The sequence below is a fragment of the Chiloscyllium punctatum genome, chromosome 22, assembly GCF_047496795.1.
Source record: "Chiloscyllium punctatum isolate Juve2018m chromosome 22, sChiPun1.3, whole genome shotgun sequence".
NCBI lineage: Eukaryota > Metazoa > Chordata > Chondrichthyes > Orectolobiformes > Hemiscylliidae > Chiloscyllium > Chiloscyllium punctatum.
Genome location: NC_092760.1, coordinates 61,051,528 through 61,076,270, shown reverse-complemented (window position 1 = coordinate 61,076,270; position 24,743 = coordinate 61,051,528). Strand labels below are relative to the sequence as shown.

General features: G+C 40.7%; 1 protein-coding gene across 1 annotated transcript in view; it reads left to right on the top strand.

Moving 5' to 3' along the window:
- Positions 1–1,141: 1,141 nt before the first annotated feature.
- LOC140493891 (inositol 1,4,5-triphosphate receptor associated 2) overlaps positions 1,142–24,743 on the top strand; it is a 54,090-nt gene continuing 30,488 nt past the window's right edge. The window contains exons 1-5 of the mRNA XM_072592886.1: positions 1,142–1,433; positions 6,931–7,047; positions 8,696–8,876; positions 12,708–12,763; positions 17,917–17,977. Coding sequence (XP_072448987.1) covers positions 1,142–1,433; positions 6,931–7,047; positions 8,696–8,876; positions 12,708–12,763; positions 17,917–17,977 — 707 coding nt within the window. The remainder of the gene's footprint in view (positions 1,434–6,930; positions 7,048–8,695; positions 8,877–12,707; positions 12,764–17,916; positions 17,978–24,743) is intronic.

The following is a 24,743-nucleotide window of genomic DNA, read 5'->3' as shown; positions in this document are numbered from 1 at the left end:
TAGAGTCACCATTGATCCTATTCCAGGATATTTTCCTGTTTGTGAGTATGTCCAAGATTAGTGGAATATTTTCAATGGTCAAGCTATGTAACTGAATCCAATCTTTCTCAATCTGAGCCATAGAAATGGGAGGAGGCTATTTAATCTCTAGATCATAGCTGATTTGTACTTTAACTTAATCTACCAGTTTTGGTTCCATAGTTCTTTACAACAAAAAAATCTCAATTTTTCAAGGCTTTAAAGATAGATTTTTGGACTCTGGGGAGTCAAGACTGAATAGCAAAGCATGTTCAAGGAGCCAAATGGTATTCTGCTGTTCCTACCGGTATGGCAAATGCTCTGCCCAAGACCGCAAGAAATTACAGAGAGTTGTGAACGCAGCCCAGTCCATTATGAAAGCCAGCCTTCCTTCCATTAAATCTATCTACACTTCTTGTTGCCTCGGGAAAGCAGTCAACATAATCAAAGACCTGTCCCACCCTGGCTATAACCTATTCCACCCTCTTCCATCAGACAGAGAATACAAAAGTTTGAAAACATCAACAGATTTAACAACAGCTTCTTCCCAGCTGTTATCAGACTTATGAATGGACCTCTCATATATTAGATTTGATCTTTCTCTGTGCCTTCACTGTAGCTGTAAAACTATATTCTCCATTCTGTTCTATTACTCTGATGTAAGGTAATGATCTGTCTGGTTAGCATGGAGAACAATACTTTCCATTGTATCTCAGTACATGTGGCAATAATAAATCAAATCTCAATCTAACCCATCAAATCGTGTAATCTTGACCACCTCAATTTAGATCAGGTATTAACTTACCAAACTTGAGGGAATACAAATCTAGTTTATTGAGCCTGTTCTTAGAATTTAAATCTTTTACTCCCAGCATTACTCTGGGAATCAGAGCTGCACCCCCTCCATGACCACTACATCCAATTTACATTCTATGGTAGTCTTCTGAGGGCTTGTAGGTGTTGCAATGATGATACTGATACATTTCCAAGTAGACCTGTTGTACAGTGTTGCAGTTCTGGGCATTGCATTGCTGCTAAAAAAAAACTTGCAACATTTTGGAAATGCCATTTCCATAACTATCCTGCTGTTCCGATTCATTTCTGCAGGTTTTCTGATAATAAAATGACTTCTAAAATCAAGTCTGATGGTGTGCAGGATTCCTCTTGCCGTATCAACCTGCCATCTCTCCAGAGGAGCCAAGCATTTGATAATGAACACAGACGGACCCAAGTCTTCAATTCTGTCACATGTTTAGACTCTGGATTGGGAGCTGGAACAGTTTGCTCATCTGTGGATGTGACCAATGACACCAACTCAACTGAATGTGTCTCATTAGTGAATATGCATAAACCTGGAGAGGATGCAGTTCATGAAATCTATGAAGGAGAAGAAGTGGATTTCATTGATAAAGGCTGTGAGTCATTCAAACACTCTTAGCTGATTGAAAATAATAAGATAAAATGAGAAAGTGAAGTTGAGATAGATGATCACCTATGCTCATATTGAATATCAGGTGGAGATAGGCTGCACAGACTCCTCGTGTGTTTCTTTATTTTGTGCATAGAGTCATACAGCACGGAAACAGACCCTTCGGCCCAACCAGTCCATGCTGAACATAATCTCAAACTAAAATAGTCTACCTGCATGTTCCTGGCTCGCATCCCTCCAAACGTTTCCTATTCACGCATCTATGCAAATTTTTTTTGTAAATGTTGTAACTGTGCCCGCATCCACTATTCTCATCCAAACGTTCCCATGGAAGCCCCAACTTTATTCCATGGGTCAAGAAACTATGCTTCAAAAAAGATTTTATATTTAAATTTTAAAATTGAGAGGCTTTGCCAGCTTATAGTGCACTCCTTCGTTATGAAAGATCAACATTTTTTTTCCTATTGAAGGCTCATCTTTTCCAAGGTAAGTAACCAGGTGGCTAACAATTATTGTTGTTACTTACTGGACTTGTGAACAATGTCTGCACATCAAGAACTCTTTTGGAGGGTTGGGGGGGTCGCTCACCCTTCATCTTGCCTTCCTTACCATTAGGGTTTGACCAGTTGATAAAACAATGGAAATGAAGTATTTGAGATCCTAGGTTGTATAACTGGGATCATACAAAAAAAAGGGCAATGTTAAACTTGTAGCAATCAACCTTGTACTCTTCAGCCTTTGGTTAATGTTTGGAATATTGGAAAAAATGTGGAGAGTGTGCAGAATAGAATGACTAAGGTGGATCAAGGCCTCAGTGCTGAGAAAAAAACCTATTTTCCTTTAATTAGGTAAAAGGAGATGAAGAGGCAATCTAATAAAGAACAGAAGTTAATCAGGATAAACTAGTTCAGCTAGTTGGTGACTTGATAACTGAGACAGTAACAATTTTAAGTCATTAAAATCACTAGATGCATGCAAGTCAAGGTCTATCGATGCCTCAATTTTAAAATTCTCATTCTTGTTGTTCAAGTGCACCCATTGCCTTGCCCTCACTATCTCTGTAACCTCTTCCAGCACTTTAACTTACCAAGATCTCTGTAGTACTCCAACTCTGGCCTCTGTGCACCTGATCTTTATTGGTTGCATCACTGGAAACCACTCCACCAGTCAGACTATAAGATATAAGAGCAGAAGTAAACCATATGACTCATTAAAAAAATGTGGTGTAATTCAATGATATCTTGTCTGATCTGATAACCTTCTATTCCACTTTCCTGCCTTACACCAATGAGATCAGAGAGTTCAGGAGTGATACGGAAATAGACTTACTGTGAGGTAAGACATGGGCAGCAAAGCTTTGGATGGAATTAGGTTTTGGAAACCAACGAATGTGTGTTAAAATAATCAAATCTAGTGATGACAAAGTCATAAGTTAGGGCAGGAACATTCCAATGCCACTATTTGAAGAAGAAGGTTTTTGTAGACATATTTCCCCAACTACCACCAACAAGAATAGATTAACTGGTCCAGAAGCAAAATAGGATGATGCATGTCAAAAATTTAGGCCTTTTGGCCGTATCAGACTGTGCCTGTGTTTCCACCTCTTACTTTTTCTTATTTAACTTTATAATTGTAAATGTCTATTTCCTGATCTCTAATATACTTTTTTTATTGCCTCTATACCATTCACTTCAACTGTGCCCTGTGGGAACAAATGTTGCAATTCTTGTCACTCATTGGTTGAAGGAGTTGCCTCTGAATCTACATTTGGATTTCTTGGTGTCTATCTTATACTGAAGACCACTGGTTATGCAATTTTCCACAAGGGGACACATTCTGTCTATATCCACTCTGTCAAAACCTTTCAAAATTTAAAGACCTTTTATAGCTTTCTTCTTTCAAGAGAGAAAAGACCCAGCCTGGCAATCCTTTTCTGATATGTCGACCTACCCATTTCTAGTCTCAAACTTGTGAATCTTCCCTACACCCGAACTGTTAATCTGTTTCTCTACTGAGTATTTTGAACATTTTTTAAAAAGAGTCTTTTTTTAAATTTCAGAAATATACTTTATTCATAAAATGATTTGATGGTCTGTACATTTGGTCATGCCATACATATGTCCACATTTACAAACACAGATTCGAATTTATCATTGTCATATACAGGTCTGTGCATTTTTCAATCTTATACATATATTTGGCTGAGGCATCAGCAGAGCCCAAAAAACGTCCGCACGGGCCCCCTGTTCTTCTTTAGGCAGGCCGATCTTACATGGTGGTCTTTCCCCACCGCGCCTTGGCGGCAGCTGCCCCAAGCTTCAGCGCGTCCCTCAACACGTAGTCTTGGACCTTGGAATGTGCCAGTCTACAACACTCGGTCGGGGTCAACTCCTTCAGCTGGAAGATCAACAGGTTTCGGACCGCCCAGAGAGCGCGTCCTTCACCGAGTTGATGATCCTCCAGGCGCAGTTAATGTTCGTCTCAGTGTGAGTCCCGGGGAACAGGCCGTAGAGCACGGAGTCCCGCGTCACGGCGCTGCTCAGGACAAACCTCGACAAGCACCACTGCATTCCTCTCCAGACTTCCTCTGCATAGGCACACTCCAGAAGGAGGTGTGTGACAGTCTCGTCCCCACCGCAGCCACTTCGAGGGCAGCGTGCGGTGCGGGAGAGAGTCCAGACATGCCATTTTAATGCTTGTTTTTAGTTTTTCCTCAGGTTCTGTGAATCGCTGGCAAGGTATTCAGTTAATGCCTATTCCTGTGAAGGTAGTGGTGGGCTCTTTTGAAACATTCCAATCTTTGTTGTGACAGTGTTATTATGATAATATGAATAGCATTTCGTGTTTACCATGGTTGTTACATCTCAAAACTAGCAATGGCAGCCTGCAGTGCCACAAGACTTTCTGAAATAAGCCATATAAATGCAAATTATATGTTTCACTAGAGTAATTGGCTTTCACTGGTTGAAATAATGTTGTGCAGTAGACCATTCAATATATGAAGTCTAAGCTGGCTCTTGTGAAGCCAAACACATCTATAGGGTCGCTCCCTTGCTCTTTTCCCATTTTTTTCTATCAAGTCATTATCCAATTTCCTGTTGAAAGTAACAATCAATTAAAAATAGAAAACAAAATGATATAGCAGTTTGAGAATCTCCATTATTGTATCACTGCAGAAAGTGTAAGTTTGAACAACAAATAATCAAGAACCAAATTTGTTCAAACTTGAACTTTGATTCTACTAATTAAAAGGGTGGTATGGTGGCTCAGTGGCTAGCACTGCTGCCTCACGGCACCAGGGTCCCAGGTTTGATTCTAGCCTTGGGTGACTGTGTGGAGTTTGCACATTCTCCTCTTGTCTGCGTGGGTTTCCTCTGGGTGCTCTGGTTTCCTCCCATAGTCCAAAAGATGTGTAAGTTAGGTGAATTGGTCATGCTAAATTGCCCAGAGTGTTAGGTGCATTAGTCAGAGGGGAAATGGGTCTGGGTGGGGTTACTCTTCAGAGGGTCGGTGTGGACTGGTTGGGCTGAAGGGCCTGTTTCCACACTGTAGGAAATCTAATCTAAATGTAATGCTACTCACTGACTAGGTTGGCAGGATTTGAGTTTGTAGTTGTAATTCCTCATTAAGCAAAGTAAATATTTCTGGTCATTGAGCCAAAGGATTTGCTACAAGAATGAGCATCACTCCTAGGTTTGCACTTGTGATTAGCTGTTTGGAGGAGTAGTGAGACATTAGGAACTGGGAGTGAGCTAGATGACGATGTTGTGTTAAGAGTGATCGGGGGCATTACTTGCACTGCTGTGTGGAATTAGACTTACATATAGACCTAGAATGATCAAGAATAGCAGGTTACATTCCCTAAAAGGACAGTTATGCACCATAGAGTCATAGAATCGTAAAGATGTACAGCACAGAAACATACCCTTCAGTCCAACTCATCCATGCTGACCAGATATCCCAACCCAACCTAGTCCCACCTGCCAGCACCCTGCCCATATCCCTCTAAATCTTTCCTATTCCATATACACATCCAGATGCCTTTTAAATGTTGCAAATGTACTAGCCTCCACCACTTCCTCTGGTAACTTATTCCATACATGTACCACCTTCTGAGTGAAAAGGTTGCCTCTTAGGTCTCTTTTATATCTTTCCCCTCTCACCCTAAACCTATATCCTCTAGTTCTGGACTCCACCACCCCAGGGATTTGTCTATTTATCCTATCCATGCCCCTCATGATTTTATAAACCTCCATTAGGTTACCCCTCAGTCTCTGACGCTCCAAGGAAAACAGCCCTAGCCTATTCAACCTCTCCCTATAGCTCAAATCCTCCAACCCTGGCAGCATCCTTGTAAATCTTTTCTGAACCCTTTCAAGTTTCACAACATCTTTCCAATAGGAAGGAGACCAGAATTGCACACAATATTCCAAAAGTGGCCTAACCAATGTCCTGTACAGCCGCAACATGACCCCCCAATTCCTGTACTCAATACTCTGACCAATAAAGGAAAGCATACCAAATGCCTTCTTCTCTATCCTATCTAACTGCGACTCCACTTTCAAGGAGCTATGAACCTGCACTCCAAGGTCTGTTTGTTCAGCAACACTCCCTAGGACTTTATCATTAAGTGTATAAGTCCTGCTAAGATTTGCTTTCCCAAAATGCAGCACTTCACATTTATCTGAATTAAACTCCATCTGCCACTTCTCAGCCTATTGGCCCATCTGATCAAGATCCTGTTGTAATCTAATGTAGCTGTCCACTACATCTCCAATTTTGGTGACATCAGCAAATTTACTAACCATATCTCTTATGCTCACAATCCAAATAATTTATATAAATGATGAAAAGTAGTGGACCCAGCACCGATCCTTGTGGCACTCCACTGGTCACAGGCCTCCAGTCTGAAAAACAACCCTCCACTACCACCCTCTGTCTTCTACCTTTGACCCAGTTCTGTATCCAAATGACGAGTTCTCCCTGTATTCCATGAGATCTAACCTTGCTCACCAGTCTCCCATAGTGAACCTTGTCGAACACCTTACTGAAATCCATAAAGATCACATCTACCGCTCTGCCCTCATCAATCCACATGTTTAATTGCACTTTTACAGCAATCCAGAATCTTCAATGATCACTTATCTGAAAGCAAGTTTTTAATTCCCAGATCTTAAATAGAATTCCCAGCCACAGTGGGATTAGAATTCAAATTCTATTTTTGTTCATTTGTTTTTTTTTCTTCTTCATCTGCCTTTTTACTTTTCATGCAGTAATATAGTCCCAGCATCTCCAGTCCCCTAATTTCCCATCTCCCACTTTCCCACTTTTTAAAACTTACTCCCACAGTGGTATGATTTTGCTCATTATTGCTGGGCATTAAGGCATGTGTGAGATGCAGCTTGCTTTAACCTTTTGCAAGCAGTATGTTCACCAAAGCATTTCTCTAGCTTATTTATTAACTTGTGATAAACTTCCAACAGGCGACATTGAAACCTTACCTTCAGAAAAAAGATTAGAAAGTGATAATGAAGCAAATATTTGCTCTGAAGAGGATTTGCTGAACTTCACCTTCAAAATTTGTGACACAGAGGGCACAGGTACGTGATTTATAAATACTAAAATCTTCTTTTTGAGGTATTTGTGTAAAATGTTCCTCATGTCCTGTCTCCCCATGACTGATTCTTCCTGTTTTACTTTTCTCTCTTCTTTATATCTTCCTGTCTGTCGCTTCCTCTGGTTACTTATCAAGACTTCTTGGCATTTAAAACAAAACCTATAATCTGAGATTAGAACCAATATTCTTAGAATATAAGACCATATGAATTTGACTAATAGAAGCAAGAGTAGGCTATATATCTCTTGTTTAGAGTCAAGATTAGAGTGTTCCTGGAAAAGGGCTTTTGCCCAAAATGTCAATTTTCCTATTCCTCAGATGCTGCCTGATCTGCTGTGCGTTTCCAGCACCACTCTAATCTTGACTCTGATCTCCAGCATCTGCAGTCCTCACTTTCACCATATATCTCTTTGACTCTGCTCTGTCATTCAGTAAGATCATGCCTAATCTTCTATGTCAGATCCACTTTTCCAGCATATTCCAAAATCCCTTGATTCCCTTGGTGCCCAAAATCCTATTCTTCTCTGACTTGACTATACTGATCAACACAGCATAGGGAATTCCAAAGATTTGCACTTTCTCAGTGAAGAAATTTAGATTCATAGAGTGTTACAGCACAGAAAGAGGACCTTCAGCTCATCAGTGTTTGTGCCAGTAATTAAACAACTATATACTAAATTCCATTTTCTAGTACTTGGCCTCTAAGTTTGTATACTGTGGCATTTCAAGTGTCCACCTAAATTCTTCTGAACTGTTGCGAGGGTTCCTGCATTTATCACCCTTTCAAGTAGTTTCAAATATCTTCTGGAGTGAAAAAATGTTTCCTCAAATCCCCTGTAAATCTCCTGCCCCTTAACTTAAGTCTATGCCCCCTTGATTACTGACCCTTCTACTGAAGGGTAAAAGTTTCCTCCTATCCATGAAAGTGGATGAGCTCATTTATAGTCTAATTAACTGACTGCTTGTCTGCTTGCTTTCTGTACAGAGAGTAAAATGGAAATCTCTTATATTAGACCATCACATATTGTGATGGCATCTAGTTGTCTTAAAGCTATAGTACCTTTCTGAGATCTGTGCAATAATACAACAGCCTGTTGGTGTGGCAGAGAAGGATTTAAGTGTCACTTTCGAAAAGAAATTGGATAATTATATAAGGAGACAAAGAAGGTGTGGGTGGAATTGTCTTAGCCATTCTTCCAGAGACTTATCATGGAAATGATATTTTTAAACTCATCAGTGCATTTGGTCAGCTTGATAAGTTCCTCTAGTGGGGAGTCCATAACTAAGCATCATATTCTAAAATTAGAGCCAGGCTGTTCAAAGATTCTGTCAGGACGCACCTCTTTTTGTACATGGCAACATGGGACCAAGCTATGAGGTAAATAGAGTTATGATATCTAATTGGATTACAAGCTTGAGGGATAAACGATCTTGTGTTCTTATGAGTATGTTTCTGGAGAAATCACGTGTACGGCCCCTTGTAGTTTGCCATTCATACCTATAATTCTTGAATGGTACTCCCAAGTGGATGAGGCAGTTTGTGTATATGGCCTTTGATGGCCTTTGAGCTACAGTAGGATATTTTGTGAAGCACTGTTCTTGAAGGTTGGACTTTTTATCTTGTTCAACAGGAAAAGTTCCCACATCAGTGATTGTTCGTTACTTGCAAGAAATGACGGGACAAAGCTACAAGTATGGCAGACTACATGCATTGTACAACATGCTTGATCCAAACAAAAGGGATGTTGCTGTTGACCGTGAACGATTCCATTCCACAATGAAAAGATGGATTGCAACTTGCTGTCAGGAAGGGTAATCTGAAAAATAAAAGCAAATTCTAATAGTTTAAAATAGAAACCACTGTGGTGTGATAGGTAAACACATTTATCATTGGTTCGTGAGATTGTGGATTCAAAACCAATTCTATAGGCTTAAATCCATTATCCAGCGAACACTTCTGGTATAGTACTGAAGGGACACTAAAGTATTGGAGCCTCTATTTTATGGATGAAGCAGTTCAGACCTCTGAACTGATTTTTCAGATGAACATAAAAGATCTGTTAGCACTATTTTGAAGAAGAGTAAGGCAGTTCTTTTCAATGACCTGGCCAATATTTATCCCTTAAGCAAAATCACTTAAAATGTAGATCATTTAACCCGAGCACTTTGATGTTTGTTGAAACTTTCTATATGCAAATTCTCTGCTGTATTTTTCTATATTGGAGCCATAGTTTCATTATGGAGGCTATTTAAACAATTGAGTCCATGCTAGTTACGATCAAGCAATTGAGACAGTCCCTTCCCTTGTTCTAGTCATAGAGTCATAGAGATGTACAGCACGGAAACAGACCCTTCGGTCCAACTTGTCCATTCCAATCAGATACCCTAACCCAGTCTAGTCCCACTTGCCAGCACCCGGCCCATATCCCTCCAAACCCTTCCTGTTCATATACCATCTAGATGTCTTTTAAATGTTGCAATTGTACTAGCCCTCAGCACTTCCTCTGGCAGCTCATTCCTCTGCACGAAAAAGTTGCCTCTTAGGACTCTTTTGTACCTTTCCCCTCTCACGCTAAACCTGTGCCCTCTAATTCAGACTCATCTATCCCAGGGAAAAGACTTTGTCTTTTTATCCTATCATGCCCCTCATGATTTTATAAACCTCCATAACCTTGCAACCTTGAAGGTGAATTTCCATCAAGTGCCATAAAATTTCATTTTGAAATTATTGATTGTCTCTGTTTCCACCATTCTCATAGTTAAAAATCACACAACATTAGGTTATAGTCCAACAGGTTTATTTGGAAGTTCTAGCTTTTGGAGCTCTGGCCAGGTCATGATTTCTCTGCTGTGTAATAAAAGTTCTCACTCGTGTATCTGTTGTGTAAACTCTCTACTCACAACAGAAACTGCATTCAGAAGATCCTCATTGGCTGGGAATGCTTTTAGATAGCATGAGATTGCAAAAAAGAGCTAAGTAAATGCAAAGTTAAAAATCACACAACACCAGGTGATAGTCTAACAGGTTTAATTGGAAGCACTATCTTTCAGAGTGCTGCTCCTTCATCAGGTGACATCCACCTGATGCAGAAGCAGTGCTCCGAAAGCTAGTGCTTCCAATTAAATCTGTTGGACTATAACCTGGTGTTGTGTGATTTTTAACTTTGTACACCCCAGTCCAACACAGGTACCTGCAAAAATAAGTAAATGCAAGTATTTTTGTGAAGTCAAACACAAATCTTTGTGCATCTCAAATTGTGCCTTCCAAGTGATTTGATCACTCCACCAATGGTGACTGAGCTGTCTGCTGATGGACTCCTGCACTTTAGGATACCCTCCCTAAACCTCTTCTCAAACTCTTCTCCATTAGCATGCTCCTTTAAACTACCTTTCCGTGGTTGACCATTTGCCTGCTATCCACTCATCAGGCTCGGTCTCAAATTTTGTCTGATAATTTCTCCTGTGAAGCCCCTTGACAGGTTTAGTTATGTTAAAACTGCAAGTTGTTGTGGCTGACCTGTGTAAAATTAATGTATTAACTATTTCATGAGCCAATCGGGCAGAATGTCATGTGGATGGATTACACATGAGTCCACCTTATTTATCAATGATAATTTTGAGGCCTAGTTACATAGAAAAGCATAGAAGCAAGCCATTAAATCCAGTTAGTTTATGGTGGTAGTTGATCTTTATAATCAGAAAGGCAAATGGAATCCCAGCATTTATTGCAAAAATACTGGATTATAAGAAGTTTGTTACAATTATATAAGGCATTGGTGAGACCACACCTGGAATATGGTGTCCAGTTTTGGTGTTCTTAATTGAGGATGGATGTGGTGGCACTAGAGGCAGTTCAGAGGAGGTTCACCAGGTTGATTCCGGGGATGAAATGGCTGTTGTTAGAGGAACGGTTGAATAGCTTGGGCTTGTACTTCTGGAGTTAAAAAGAATGGTGGAGGTTGGGCGAGTGTGGTCGGGGAAAATGGCGGCAATGGGGTGCACATTTGGTTGAGGTATATAAAATGTGAAAGGGAATTGATGACGTGGTGTGAACAGATATTCCCCTTGTGGGATAATTGCAAACAAGAGATCATGGATGTAGAGTAAGAGGAGGTAGGTTCAGAACTGAGATGAGGAGAAACTATTTCTCTCAGAGGGTTGAGAATCTGTGGAACTCACTCTCCCAGAGTGCAGTGGAAGCAGAGTCGATCAACAGATTCAAGGAAAGAATGGATATGTTTCTGATGAAAAATGGGACAAAAGACTAAGTGGCAGAGTGGTCTTCAAGGATTGAATTCCTGCTCCTGCTCCGAGTTCCTATGCCCCTGTCTTCCTATTTAAGTCTCTTCCCTTGTAAACATGTATTGATCATAGAGTCATAGAATCATAAAGATGTACAGCACGGAAACAGAACTTCGGTCCATGAAGACCAGATATCCTAACCTAATCTAGTCCCATTTGATAGCACTTGGCCTATATCCCTCTAAACCAGATGCCTTTTAAATGTTGTAATTGTATCAGCCCCCACCACTTCTGCTGGCGGCTCCTTCATATACAGGGATATATGTATATGAAAAAGTTGTCTCTTAGGTCCGTTTTACATTTTACCCCTCTCAACCTATCCCTCTAGTTCTGGACACTCCCACCCCAGGGAAAAGATCTTGTCTATTTACCCTATCCGTGCCCCTCATTATTTTATATTTGATGATAATGGTCGCAGAAGCCCACTGCTGTTGCTTACAACAATTATATAAACTCACCACAACAATCAAATCATAAAGAAGAAAAGTATTATTTATATTTGAGTTGGGGACTTTGAGGAGATTGACTGGCTGACAATTAATGCTTGGACTTCATTGTCCTCCGAAAGCTTGTGGTCTTTCTCATTGAACCACTGCAGTTCCTTCAATCCTATGTGGGAATTCTACCAATGGATTGAATGATACACATTCTACTGTGTGTGGATCTATGTCATACAAAATGAGATGATTTTGAGACCCAACTCTGGTCTCTGCCACTCTAACTGACCTCTCTTGGGGCTGATAGTAAAGACCATCTCACCTCCTGTGATCCTGGGCAGAAAATTCTGGTAGGGCATTTATTCTTGTTTTTGTTCCAAACCAAATTTGTTTAAATATTGGTGAGGATGTGATTAATTTCATCATGAGCTTTTCTTGACTGAACAGCCTACTGACGATCAGTGAACTTCAGAAACAGGATGAAGGTATTTAACCCCATAAGCCTGCTCCAAAATTCCATCGAATTGGAGACTAAAATAAAACAAAATAATTGCGGATACTGGAGATGTGAGGAAAAAAACCCAGAAATTGCTGGAGAAATGGCAGCATCTGTGGGAAGAAAGCAGAGTTATGTTTCAAGTTCAGTGATTCTTCATCAGACAAGTCTTTGTCTTATAATCAAAATATCCTTCTTTTCCCTTCTTCCTCATATGCTTATCCAGAATCACCTTAAATACATCCATGCTATTTGGCTCAACTATTCTGTCTGGTGAAGAGTTCTCCATTCTCACCATGCTCTGGGTGAACAAGTTTCTTCTGAATTCCCCACTAGATTACCAGTACCTCCTTTATATAATTTGGCTGTGCTTTATGCTTTTTAGTGTCTTTGATGCTTGTTTTCCAGGCCATCTGATGATAAAGCAGATATGAGAGAACATTCTTCTGTTCAATCAATAGACAGTAAGTAAAATTTTGTAGATGCCAGTGTTCACATGAATTTTTTATAAAGAAGGAATGGAGTGTACCTAAGCTAGATTGCTGAGATTAAATTAATATGGTAGACCAAGGGTCAGTACTAGAGGACGTCTGCACGGTTAGAGGAGCAGTACTGAGGGACACAGCGGTTGTAACGAGAGTCACTGCACTGCACCATTGGAGGGGCTATATTGAGGGAATGGAGGTGTCTGAAGAAATAGCGGAGGCGTTGGTTGCAGTCTTTCAAAAATCACTGGAGTAAGGGAAAGTTCCAGATGATTGGAAAATCGCTGTTGTTGCCCCCTTGTTCAAGAAAGGATAAAGACAAAAGATGGAAAATTATAGGCGATTAGCCTAACCTCAGGTGTAGGTAAAATTCTAGAATCCATCGTTGAGAATGAGATTTCTAAATTCTTGGAAGTGCAGGGTCGAATTAGAACAAGTCAGCATGGATTTAGTAAGGGGAGGTCATGCCTGACAAACCTGTTAGAATTCCTTGAAGAGGTATCAAGTAGGTTAGACCAGGGAAACCCAGTGGATGTTAACTACCTGGATTTCCAAAAGGCCTTTGATAAGGTACCTCACGGGAGGCTGCTGAATAAGGTGAGGGCCCATGGTGTTTGAGGTGAGCTACTAGCATGGATTGAGGATTGGCTATCTGACAGAAGGAAGAGAGTTGGAATAAAAGGTTCTTTTTCAGAATGGCAACTGGTGACAAGTGGTGTCCCGCACGGTTCAGTGTTAGAGCCGCAGCTGTTCACTTTATATATAAATGATCTGGATGAAGAGACTGGGGGCATTCTGGCGAGGTTCGCCGATGATATGAAGTTAGGTGGACAGGCACGTAGTTCTGAGGAGGTAGGGAGGCTACAGAAAGATTTAGGCACTTTAGGAGAATGGTCCAATAAATGGTTGATGAAATTCACTGTAAGCAAATGCGAAGTCTTGCACTTTGGTAAAAAGAACACAGGCATGGACAATTTTATAAACAGTGAGAAAATTCATAAAGCCAAAGAACAAAGGGATCTGGGAGTACTAGTACAGGATTCTTGAAAGGTTGACTTGCAGGTTGAGTCTGTGGTTAAGAAAGCAAATGTAATGTTATCATTCATTTCAAGAGGGTTGGAATGTAAAAGTAGTGAGGTGCTCTGATTAGGCTCCATTTAGAATACTGTGTCCAGTTTTGAGCCCCATACCTCAGGAAGGACATACTGGCACTGAAGTGTGTCCAGCGGAGATTCACATGGATAATCCCTGGAATGGTAGGCCTAACATACAATTAATGGCTGAGGATCCTGGGATTGTATTCGTTAAAGTTCAGAAGGTTGAGGGGAGATCTAATAGAAACTTACAAAGGGTAAGTTAGAAAGGGTGGATGCTGGGAAATTATTTCCATCAGGTGGGGATACTAGGACTTGTGGGCACAGCCTTAGGATTAAAGGGGGTCAGTTTAGAATGGAAATGAGGAGACATTTCTTCAGCCAGAGAGTGATTGGCCTGTGGAATTCACTGTCACGGACTACAGTAGAGGCCAGGACATTAAATGTGTTCAAGACAGAGATTGATAAATTCTTAATCTTGCAAGGAATTAAGGGATATGGGGAGAATGCGGGTAAGGAGCATTGAAATGCCCATTGGCCATGATTGAATGGCGGAGTGGACTTGATGGGCCAAATGGCCTTACTTCTACTCCTACTTCTTATGGTTTATTGTCTTATGGAATGCTTAAGGAGATGCAGTACCAAAGATTATCAGATAATCAAAGGAGCACCCTTGTAGGAGGAATAAGAGAATGTGATTATTAAAAGGGCAATAATCAGACAATGTGCATTATAGGATGCTCATAGCCATATGGGTTAGCACTGATGGATTTGTGCATTGTCAAAATTGCCATACTTTGGATGAGATATTAAACTGGATCCCCAATTGCTCTGTGAGGTGGCCATATTCAGTTGTACATATTTTTGGAAGTACTCCACACAGCAACAATATATTGCTATTTGAATACACTTTCAATGTCTAATACACTTCACAAGAGCATTATCAAAAAACATTTGACACAGAGCCATATTAAGCAGATACCGGGACAGGTGTTAAAAAAGCTTTTTCAAGCGTTCATTGACCATCCCAGAGGACAGTCAAGACACAGTGACTTCACTTTTGATTATACAAAAAAGAATTCCATAGCTGACAACTATGACAAGCTTCCTGATACTGTGCCTCCACTAAACTGCAAGGCATGACAGTGGTAAAATGTGCCTGTCTGAAGAGGAAAAGTGCAAAATGTCAGGGCATCGCAAGACAGGATGCTGTGAGTATCGAGGTAGACTTAGAGTGTGAATATGATGACAACAAGTGAAAAGCTAGACCAGAGATTCTTCCTAGTTCAGTTGATGAATTGGGTTTGTGTCCCTGAGTACGCAGTGACGTTGCTGCAGCGTTACACTGTTGCTGGTGTTGATCAACTGTCAGCATTGAAATGCTGAAGCATCCTGTAAGTGAAATGGAGATATACCACATGGATTCTTGCATCTGGCACATGTCAGGCGAATGCCCATGAATGTGGGTTGTGTGAGGCTGGTGTCCATAGAACATACCCTGAGATGTAGATGCTTGGTTTTTAACATGGAGGTGGCTTAGAGCATGTGGTCAGCTGAATCTGTCTGGTGATAGCTCTGGTTTCATCAGCAAGTATTTTAGATGCCCAGCTTGTTTGGCGAAGCTGGTATGATGGGAGCTGATCATTAGTGAGGCAGGTTGGGCTGTTTGCAACTGTTTAACAAGCAATAATCACCATCAGTTGGCATCTGCTGCTGCCTAGTGAGAACCTTGCTGAACTGTTTGTAAAAAGCTTAAAGGATGGAACAGGATGATCTCAATTCTGAGATGGGTCTTGCTGCACATATTGCCTGATTCTGCCACACACTTCACTGTAGTCTACGTCGCTCAGACCCAAAAGATTCCGCCGTATAGGCCAACTATCTTGATATCATGGGGAAGGGGTGACAATCAATCATTAAAGAGATTATAATTGTACACAGAGAAACCAAGTTAATTGGGAAAACCCAGTATGCTTTTGCATTTGTGTAAATGCAGTCCACAGTCAAAAGGAAGGATGACTATTCCATTATCATCCATGTATTTATCCAATGACTATTTAAATGCCCTTTAGGTTGACAAGTCTACTACTGTTGCAGGCAGGGCAATTCCATGCCCTTACTACTCTCTGAATAAAGAACCTACCTCTGACACCTGTCCTATATTTATCACCTCTCACTTTAAAGCGAGGTACCCTCATACTAGCCATCACCATCTGAGGAAAAAGACGCTCACTGTCCACTCTATCTAAACCTCTGATCATTTTGTATGTCTCTGTTAAGTCACCTCTTAACCTTCTCTTTAACAAAAACAGTCTCAAGTCCCTCAGCCTTTCCTCATACAACCTTCCTTCCATACCAGGCAACATCCTGGTAAATCTCCGCTGAACCCTTTCCAAAGGTTCCACATCCTTCCAAAAATGCAATGACCAGAACTGTACACAATACTCCAAGTATGGCCGCACCAGGGTTTTGTACAGCTGCAGCATGACCTTATGGCTCTGAAACCCAACCCTCTACGAATAAATGCAAATACATCGTACGCCTTCTTAACAAATCTATCAATCAGGAATCTATGCACATGGACATCGAGATCTCTCTGTCATTCTACTCTACCAAGAATTGTACCATTAGCCCAGTACTCTGTATTGCTGTTACTTCTTCCAAAGCGAATCACCTCACACTTTTCTACATTAAACTCCATTTTCCACCTCTCAGCTCAGCTTTGCAGCTTATATGTCCCTCTTTAACCTGCAACATCCTTCTGCACTGTCCACAACTCCACTGACTTTAGTGTCATCCTCCAATTTACTAACCCATTCTTTTATGCCCTCATTCAAGTCATTTATAAAAATGACAAACAGCAGTGGCCCCAAAACAGATTCTTGTGGTACACCACTAGTAACTGAACTCCTTGATGAACATTTCCAATCGACCACCACCCTCTGTCTTTTTTCAGCTAGCCATTTTCAAATCCAAACCGCTAAATCACCCTCAATCCCATGCCTCCATATTTTCTGCATTAGCCTACTGTGGGGAACCTTCTCAAATGCTTTACTGAAATCCATACACACGATATCAACCGCTTTACGCTCATCCACCTGTTTAGTCCTCTTCTCAAAGAACTCAGTAAGGTTTGTGAGACACAACCTACCCTTTACAAAACCATGTTGACTATCCCTAAGCAAATTATTCCTTTCTAGATAATTATAGATCCTATCTCTTATAATTCTTTCCAACACTTTACCCACAACCAAAGTAAGGCTCACTGGTCGATAATTACCTGGGTAGACTCTACTCCCCTTCTTGAACAATGGGACAACATTTGCTATCCTGAGACCCATGAGAAGACTTAGGCCTGGTGGCAAATGACTTACAAAAAAAGTGATGCAATTCAGTCTTAGCCAAAAGATCACAATATAGAGGAGCAGAAATAGGCCATTTAGCCCATTGAGTCTGCTGTGCAAATGAAATCGTCACTGATCTGATAATCCTCAACTCTACTTTCCTACCTTATCCCTGTGGCCCTTGATTTCCTCAATGATTTGAAATCTGGCTATCACAACCTGAATATGCTTAACAACCTCCTTTGACAGTCCCCTGTGGTAAAGAATTCCACATATTCACCACCTTCTAAGGTTCAGTCCTATATGTCTGATTTTATGTAGTCTTATCAACTTCACTTACCACTTTAGAAGATTTGTTTATATCAGTGAAAGTAAATCGATAAATTCAGTCTCCAGCACAGTTTTATATGGAACCAAAGCATAAAACATTGTGACAGTAAATTACATGGATTGATTTGCTATCCTCGGCCACAGATAACACATTCAAGAAGCTGAGTTGCCAGGTCTTATATTGTGGAATTTACTTGGTCCTGTTGGCCAATTTCTGTTTGAAGCATTTAATTTCAGTGATTCATGAAATGTCATATCAGAATGTTTTTAGGACGGGTTCCAGGAGGCATTTAATTTGTGCCATCTAATTTGAAGTTTACAATTCAGATCATCCCTGAATTTTTATAATTTCTTTTCTTCACAGGAGAGGAAACTTCTCATGTGATGTCAGGAATATTGGAGGAAGAAATGGGCAGTTCTAAAATGTATGTACCTAGCCAATCAAAATATATTTGGAGTAAAATCAAAAAGAAACTCATATAAACTGTCTCCACAAACTTGGTATTTTGTGTGACGTGGTTAATAATATAATTTTAGTCATGTGTTTGCTTTACGTTGGAAATTACGTTTGTAATTTCTCGTCTTGAGATGGTAGCCATCTTGTTACAGTCTTGACAGTAAGGGGATCTGGATATCCCAGGCAATACCTATAAGCCTTCAAGACCAGTTAAGAATATCCCAGGCCACACCTGGGATATTCTTAACTGGTCTTGAGCGCTTTTAGTTTGGATGGAGAAACTAGTTTTTTTTCTCATTGGAGAAGGATGGAATTGGGAGGGGACATATACTGAGGTTCTTAAAATGATGAAGGAAAAGGGTGGTGAAATCAAGTTCAATAATAATTTTCAAAAGCGCATTTGGGAAATACAAGGAGAGTGGGAGCAATTGGAAGCAGTCTTTTAATTAGTACATCACCGCTCTACCATATTTTAACATTCCACCTCTGAGTAGAAATAGACCAAATGGCCCCTCAAGTCCAATCTCCTGTTCAATAAGATCATGGTTGACCTGGTTATGCTTCAATTGCACATTACCATCTGATTTGATTCCATTGCTTAACAAGAATCATCTTCCCTCCACCTTTAAAATATTCAATGATCCTTCCTCCATTGACTTCTGAGGTGGCGAGTACCAAAGTAACACAGTCCTCTGTGATAAAAGGAACATCATAATGTTAAAGGAGAAATAGAGGTGTAAACTAGGTGTAACTGACGATTTGGAAAAGAGGAAATAGGTCCGCTTTCTTGACAGCAAAATCAACAAGACACAGCTGGGAAGAGTGAGGGATGTAAGAAAAATGGAAGACAGAGGTTGTTCACTGAAGTTGTTTAACCCTATTAAGTACCAGAGGCTGTAAAGTGCCGATGTGGAAAATAAAGTATTATCCTTCCAACTTGCATTGGGTTTCATTGGAACACTGTAGCAGACCAAAGATGGAAATGTTAGCATGGGAGCAAGATGTTTTACTGAATTGTCAAGCAACTGGAAGGTTGGCATCATTCTTACAGACAACACAACATATTCTGCTAAGCAGTGTCTGCATTTGGTCTTGACAAAGTAAAAGAGACCATATTGTGAAGAGTGAAGGCAGCACACTAGATCGAAAGACATACATATAAAACACTGTTTCACCTGGGAAGTGAGTTTGGGTCCGCAGGCAGTGAAGAGGCAGGAGGTGAAAGGGCAAGTGTTGCAACTTCTGCAATTGCATGGGAATGAGCCATGGGGAGTGAGGAACCTTTAGGAATGATGAAGGAGCAGATTGGGATATGGTGGAGGGAACTGGCCCCACAAAATGCTTAGTGGTAGGAGAGGAAATTGTCTTTATTGCCAGTATTTTGGTGGAGGTGATGGAAATGGCGGTGACTGCAGGGATTACTTGAATGGAAAATGAGGATAAGGGGAAATTGATTATTGATGTGGGAGTGAGGGTAAGTGGTGAGGGCAGAAGTGCTGGAGCTGATTCGGACATGGTTGAAGGTCTTTACAACTACAATGGGAGATTCCTCAGTTGAGGAATCTGTGATGCCAAGGAAGGGAAGGGAAGAGTCAAGATGGACCAGGTGAAGGTGAGAGAAGCATGGACAACGGAAGTAAAATTGATGATCTTTCTTAATTCCGGAGGAGAGCACAAAGTAGCACTGATGACATCATCAGTGTATTGGAGAAAGAGTTGTGAGAAGGAGATCTCCTGCAGAGGTGAGGTCAGTGACAGTTCTGGAAATAACAGCATGATATTCAATGGTGGGACCATGATAGGAGGAAATGTCTGAGAGTTGGCACTCAGGCTCTGTAAAGTTGGGTTTGACATGCCATTCATCTATAGGACCATCCTTATCAATAGGTTTGATAGCACAGTCAGGGTATACCTGAGAGAATGGAATGCAGCAAGTTCAGAGGGAGACAGTCCTACTCAGGGTCCCCTCATCCAGAATGATAAAAAGAGTCAAACTCCTAATATTAACTTTGTTTCTCTCTCCACAATTTTCCAGACCACCTGAGTTTCTCCAGCAATTTTTAAAATTTATTACAGATTCCCAGCATTTTGGTTTTATTACAATTCTACATCTTGAACTCCTGACCACAGGCGACCCCATCTCACATTATTTGACACATGTATTAGCTGTTATTCTTACAGGCCACTCTCTCATGAATAGTTGATTGTGAAATGGAGAGATATGCTAGTCAAAGCGTTGAACATTATGACTCTGTGCAGTAATGGTACCACCAGTGTAGGAATTTTAAACCAGCTAAACTGAGATGAAAGATTTTTGTGACTTTCATAAAAAATTATTGTACTCCCCACACTTGTAGAATCATAGAATGATCAAGCTAAAAATATTTAGAATTTGGAACAAAATTGATGAACTAATCGTACAAAGCAGGTAAATGACTATGATTTAATAGCCATTACACAGACATAGTTACAAGGAGATCAAAGCTGGAAACGAAATATTTAGTGGTATGTGACTTTTCAAAAGGACAAATAGGAAGGAAGGGGTAATGGCATGGTATTGTTGATCTGGGATTAGTCTTGAATTAGAAGACTTAGTATCCATATAGGTGAAGTTAATAAATATAAGAAATAAAAAGGGTCAGAAAACACTGACAAGGAGTAGTCTGCAGGCTTTTTAACAGTAGCTATACAGTGAAACAGAGAATAAGTCAGGGTGTAAGGAGGACAAATAACAAAGGCAGTACGTTAATCATGGATGACTTTAATCTCCGTGTAAATGAGAGTAGTCAGATTGGTAGAGGTAGCCATGAGGAAAAATTTATAGAGCATATTCAGGACAGTCTGTAGAACAATATGTCGTAGATCCAACCAAGGATCAGGCTATTTTGGATCTGGTGATGTGCAATGCGGCAGGCTTAATAAATGATGTCAGTATAAAAGATATGTTAGTGGGCGGCACGGTGGCACAGTGGTTAGCACTGTTGCCTCACAGCGCCAGAGACCCGGGTTCAATTCCCGCCTCAGGCGACTGACTGTGTGGAGTTTGCACGTTCTCCCCGTGTCTGCGTGGGTTTCCTCCGGGTGCTCCGGTTTCCTCCCACAGTCCAAAGATGTGCAGGTCAGGTGAATTGGTCATGCTAAATTGCCCGTAGTGTTAGGTAAGGGGTAGATGTAGATGTAGGGGTATGGGTGGGTTACACTTCGGCGGGGCGGTGTGGACTTGTTGGGCCGAAGGGCCTGTTTCCACACTGTAAGTAATCTAATCTAATCTAATCTAATATCCTAGGAAACAGTGACCATAACAAAGTAGAATTTAGCATTCAGTTTGAGTGAGGGAAATTTGGGTTGGAAACAACTGTGCTATGCTTAAATAAGGATAATGATGGCTGAATGAGGGTAAACTTGGTGGGAATGGATCGAAAATGAGTTTAGCAGCGAAAGTGGTTGAAGATGAACATTTAAGAAAATAGTTGATGGTTCACAGCAAAGACATATTCCAGTGAGGAAGAAGGAGTTTAGTAAAGGGATAAGCCAATCATGAGTAACCAGGAAAATTAAGGATAGCATCAGATTGAAAGAAAAATATACAATATGGCAAAATTTCAGCTAAACCAGAGGATAGGGCAAGGTTTGAAAACCAAAAAAGACAACTAAAATAGTAATGAGGGAGAAAATAATCTTTTGAGGGTAAACTTGCAAGTAATTTCAAGATGAAGAGCAAAAACATCTTTACATATATAAAATGTAAGAGAGAAGACACCAAAATTGGAGGTGTAGTGGACAGCGAAGAGGGTTACCTCAGATTACAACAGGATCTGGACCAGATGAGCCAATGGGCTGAGAAGTGGCAGATGGAGTTTAATTCAGATAAATGCGAGGTGCTGCATTTTGGGAAAGCAAATCTTAGCAGGACTTATACACTTAATGGTAAGGTCCTAGGGAGTATTGCTGAACAAAGAGACCTTGGAGTGCAGGTTCTTAGCTCCTTGAAAGTGGAGTCGCAGGTAGATAGGATAGTGAAGAAGGCGTTTGATATGCTTTCCTTTATTGGTCAGAGTACTGAGCACAGGAGTTGGGAGGTCATGATGCAGCTGTACAGGACATTGGTTAGGCCACTGTTGGAATATTGCATGCAATTCTGGTTGCCTTCCTATCGGGAAGATGTTGTGAAACTTGAAAAGATTCAGAAAAGATTTACAAGAATGTTGCCAGGGTTGGAGGATCTGAGCTTTAGGGAGAGGCTGAACAGGCTGGGTCTGTTTTCCCTGGAGCGTCAGAGGTTGAGGGGTAACCTTATAGAGGTTTACAAAATTATGAGGGGCATGGATAGGATAAATAGACAAAGTCTTTTCCCTGGGGTTGGGGAGTCCAGAACTAGATGACATAGGTTTAGGGTGAGAGGGGAAAGATATAAAAGAGACCTAAGGGGCAACATTTTCACGCAGAGGGTGGTATGTGTATGGAATGAACTGTCAGAGGATGTGGTGGAGGCTGGTACAATTGCAACATTTTAAAAGGCATTTGGATGGTTATATGAATAGGAAGGGTTTGGAGGGATGTGGGCCGGGCAGTGGCAGGTGGGACTAGGTTGGATTGGGATATCTGGTCGGCATGGACGGGTTGGACCAAAGGGTCTGTTTCCATGCTGTATGTCTCTATGACTCTATGACTATAATTGGCAGAGGAATTGAATAAATAATTTGCGTCAAAATAACAGAAAAAACAGCAAATGCTGAAGGTTTGAAACAAAAACAGAAATTACTAGAGAAACCCAGCAGATCGAGTCATATCTGTGGAGAGAAATCAGAGTTAATCTATCAAATCCAGTGATCCTTTGTCATGACAATGAGGTTTTCCAGCAATTTCTGTTTTCATTTCAAATACTTTGTATCAGTCTTTACAGCAGAAGACACGAATAGCATTCCAAAGTTACTAAATATTCAAGGAGAAAAAGGACAGGAAATAAATACAATAACTCTCACGAGAGAAAATATGAGACCGATGATCCCCCTGGACCCAATAGAGTGCAACTTAGGATATTAAAGAAAGTAGCTACAGAGTAAGTTGACGCACAAGCAGTAATCTTCCAAGAAACCTTAGATTCAGGGAAAATCCCAGAGCACTGGAAAACCGCCAATGTAGCAAATTTATTTAAAAGGGGACAGAGACAAAATTCAGGTAACTGTAGGCCAGCTAGCTAATGTGTATTATTGGGAAAATGTTACCATCTATTATAAAGAATGTAAGAGCAGATTGGCAATTTAGAAATGCATAATACAATCAAACAGAGTCAGCATGGCTTCATGAAGGGGAAATCATGCCTGACAAATATATTGAATTCTATAGAATCATAGAGATGTACAGCATCTTGTCCATGCTGACCAGATATCCTAAATTAATCTAGTCCCATTTGCCAATACTTAGCACATAGCCCTCTAAACCTTTCCTATTCATATACCCAATCTCTCCCTATAGGTCAAACCTTCCAACCCTGGCAACATTGTTGTAAATCTTTTCTGAACCCTTTCAAGTTTCACAACATCCTTCCTGTAGAAGGGAGACCAGAACTGCACACAGTATTGCGAAAGTAGCCTAACCAATGTCCTGCATACTCAATGCTGTGATCAATAAAGGAAAGCATACCAAAAGTCTTCTTCACTATCCTATCTACCTGCAACTCCACTTTCATGGAACCATGAACTTGTACTCCAAGGTGTCTTTGTTCAGCAACACTCTCCAGGACCTTACCATAAGTGTATAAGTTCTGCCCTGATTTGCCTTCCCAAAGTGCGGAAGAAGTAACAAGCAGAATAAATAAAGGGGAAGCAGTGGATGTAGTACGTTTGGATTTTTAGGAGGCGTTTCATAAGGTATGACACATTAGGTTACTTAACAAGATAACAGTCTGTAGTTCTAGTGGTAATGTGGTCATATGGATAGAGGATTGGCTATAGACGATAGAGAATTGGGTAACAGGGCCATTTTCGAGCTAGCAAAGCTAATGGTGTGCAACCAGGATCATTTACCATGTATATACTAATGACTTGGATGAGGGAAGTGAATGTACAATAGCCAAGTTTGCAGATGATACAAAAATAGATGGGAAGGTAACTAGTGGGGGTGACAGAGTCTACAGAGGGATATGCACAGATTAAGTGTGTGGACAAAACATACCGTGGGATCTATAAGGTTATGCATTTTAGCAGGAAGACTAGAGAAGCTGAATATTATTTAAATGGATAAAGACTGCAGAAAGTGACAGAACAGAGAGATTTGGGAGTCCTCACTCATGAATCTTGAAAAGCTAGCTTCCAAGTTCGTTGGATAATAAGAACCCAAATGGAATGTTGGCCTTTATTTCAAAGGGAATAGAGTATAAAAGTAGAGAGGATTTGCTAAAATTGTACAAGGTGCAGCTGGAAAACTGTAAACAGTTTGGCCCCATTGTGAAGTAAAAATGATTTGGCATTGGAGGTGGTACAAACAAAGTTCACCGAGTTGATACCAGGTAGAAAAGAGCTGTCTTACCAGGAGAGGTTGAATAGATTAGGCCCATACCCATTACCCCAAAGAAGAGTGAGAGGCGACCTAATTGAAACAAAAGATTCTTGGAGGACTTGACAGGGTAGATATGGAAAGATCATTTCCCCTTGTGGAAGAGTATATGACCAAAGGGCATAATCTCAGACAACAACAGAAATTGCTAGAGGAACTCAGCAGGCCTAGCAACATCT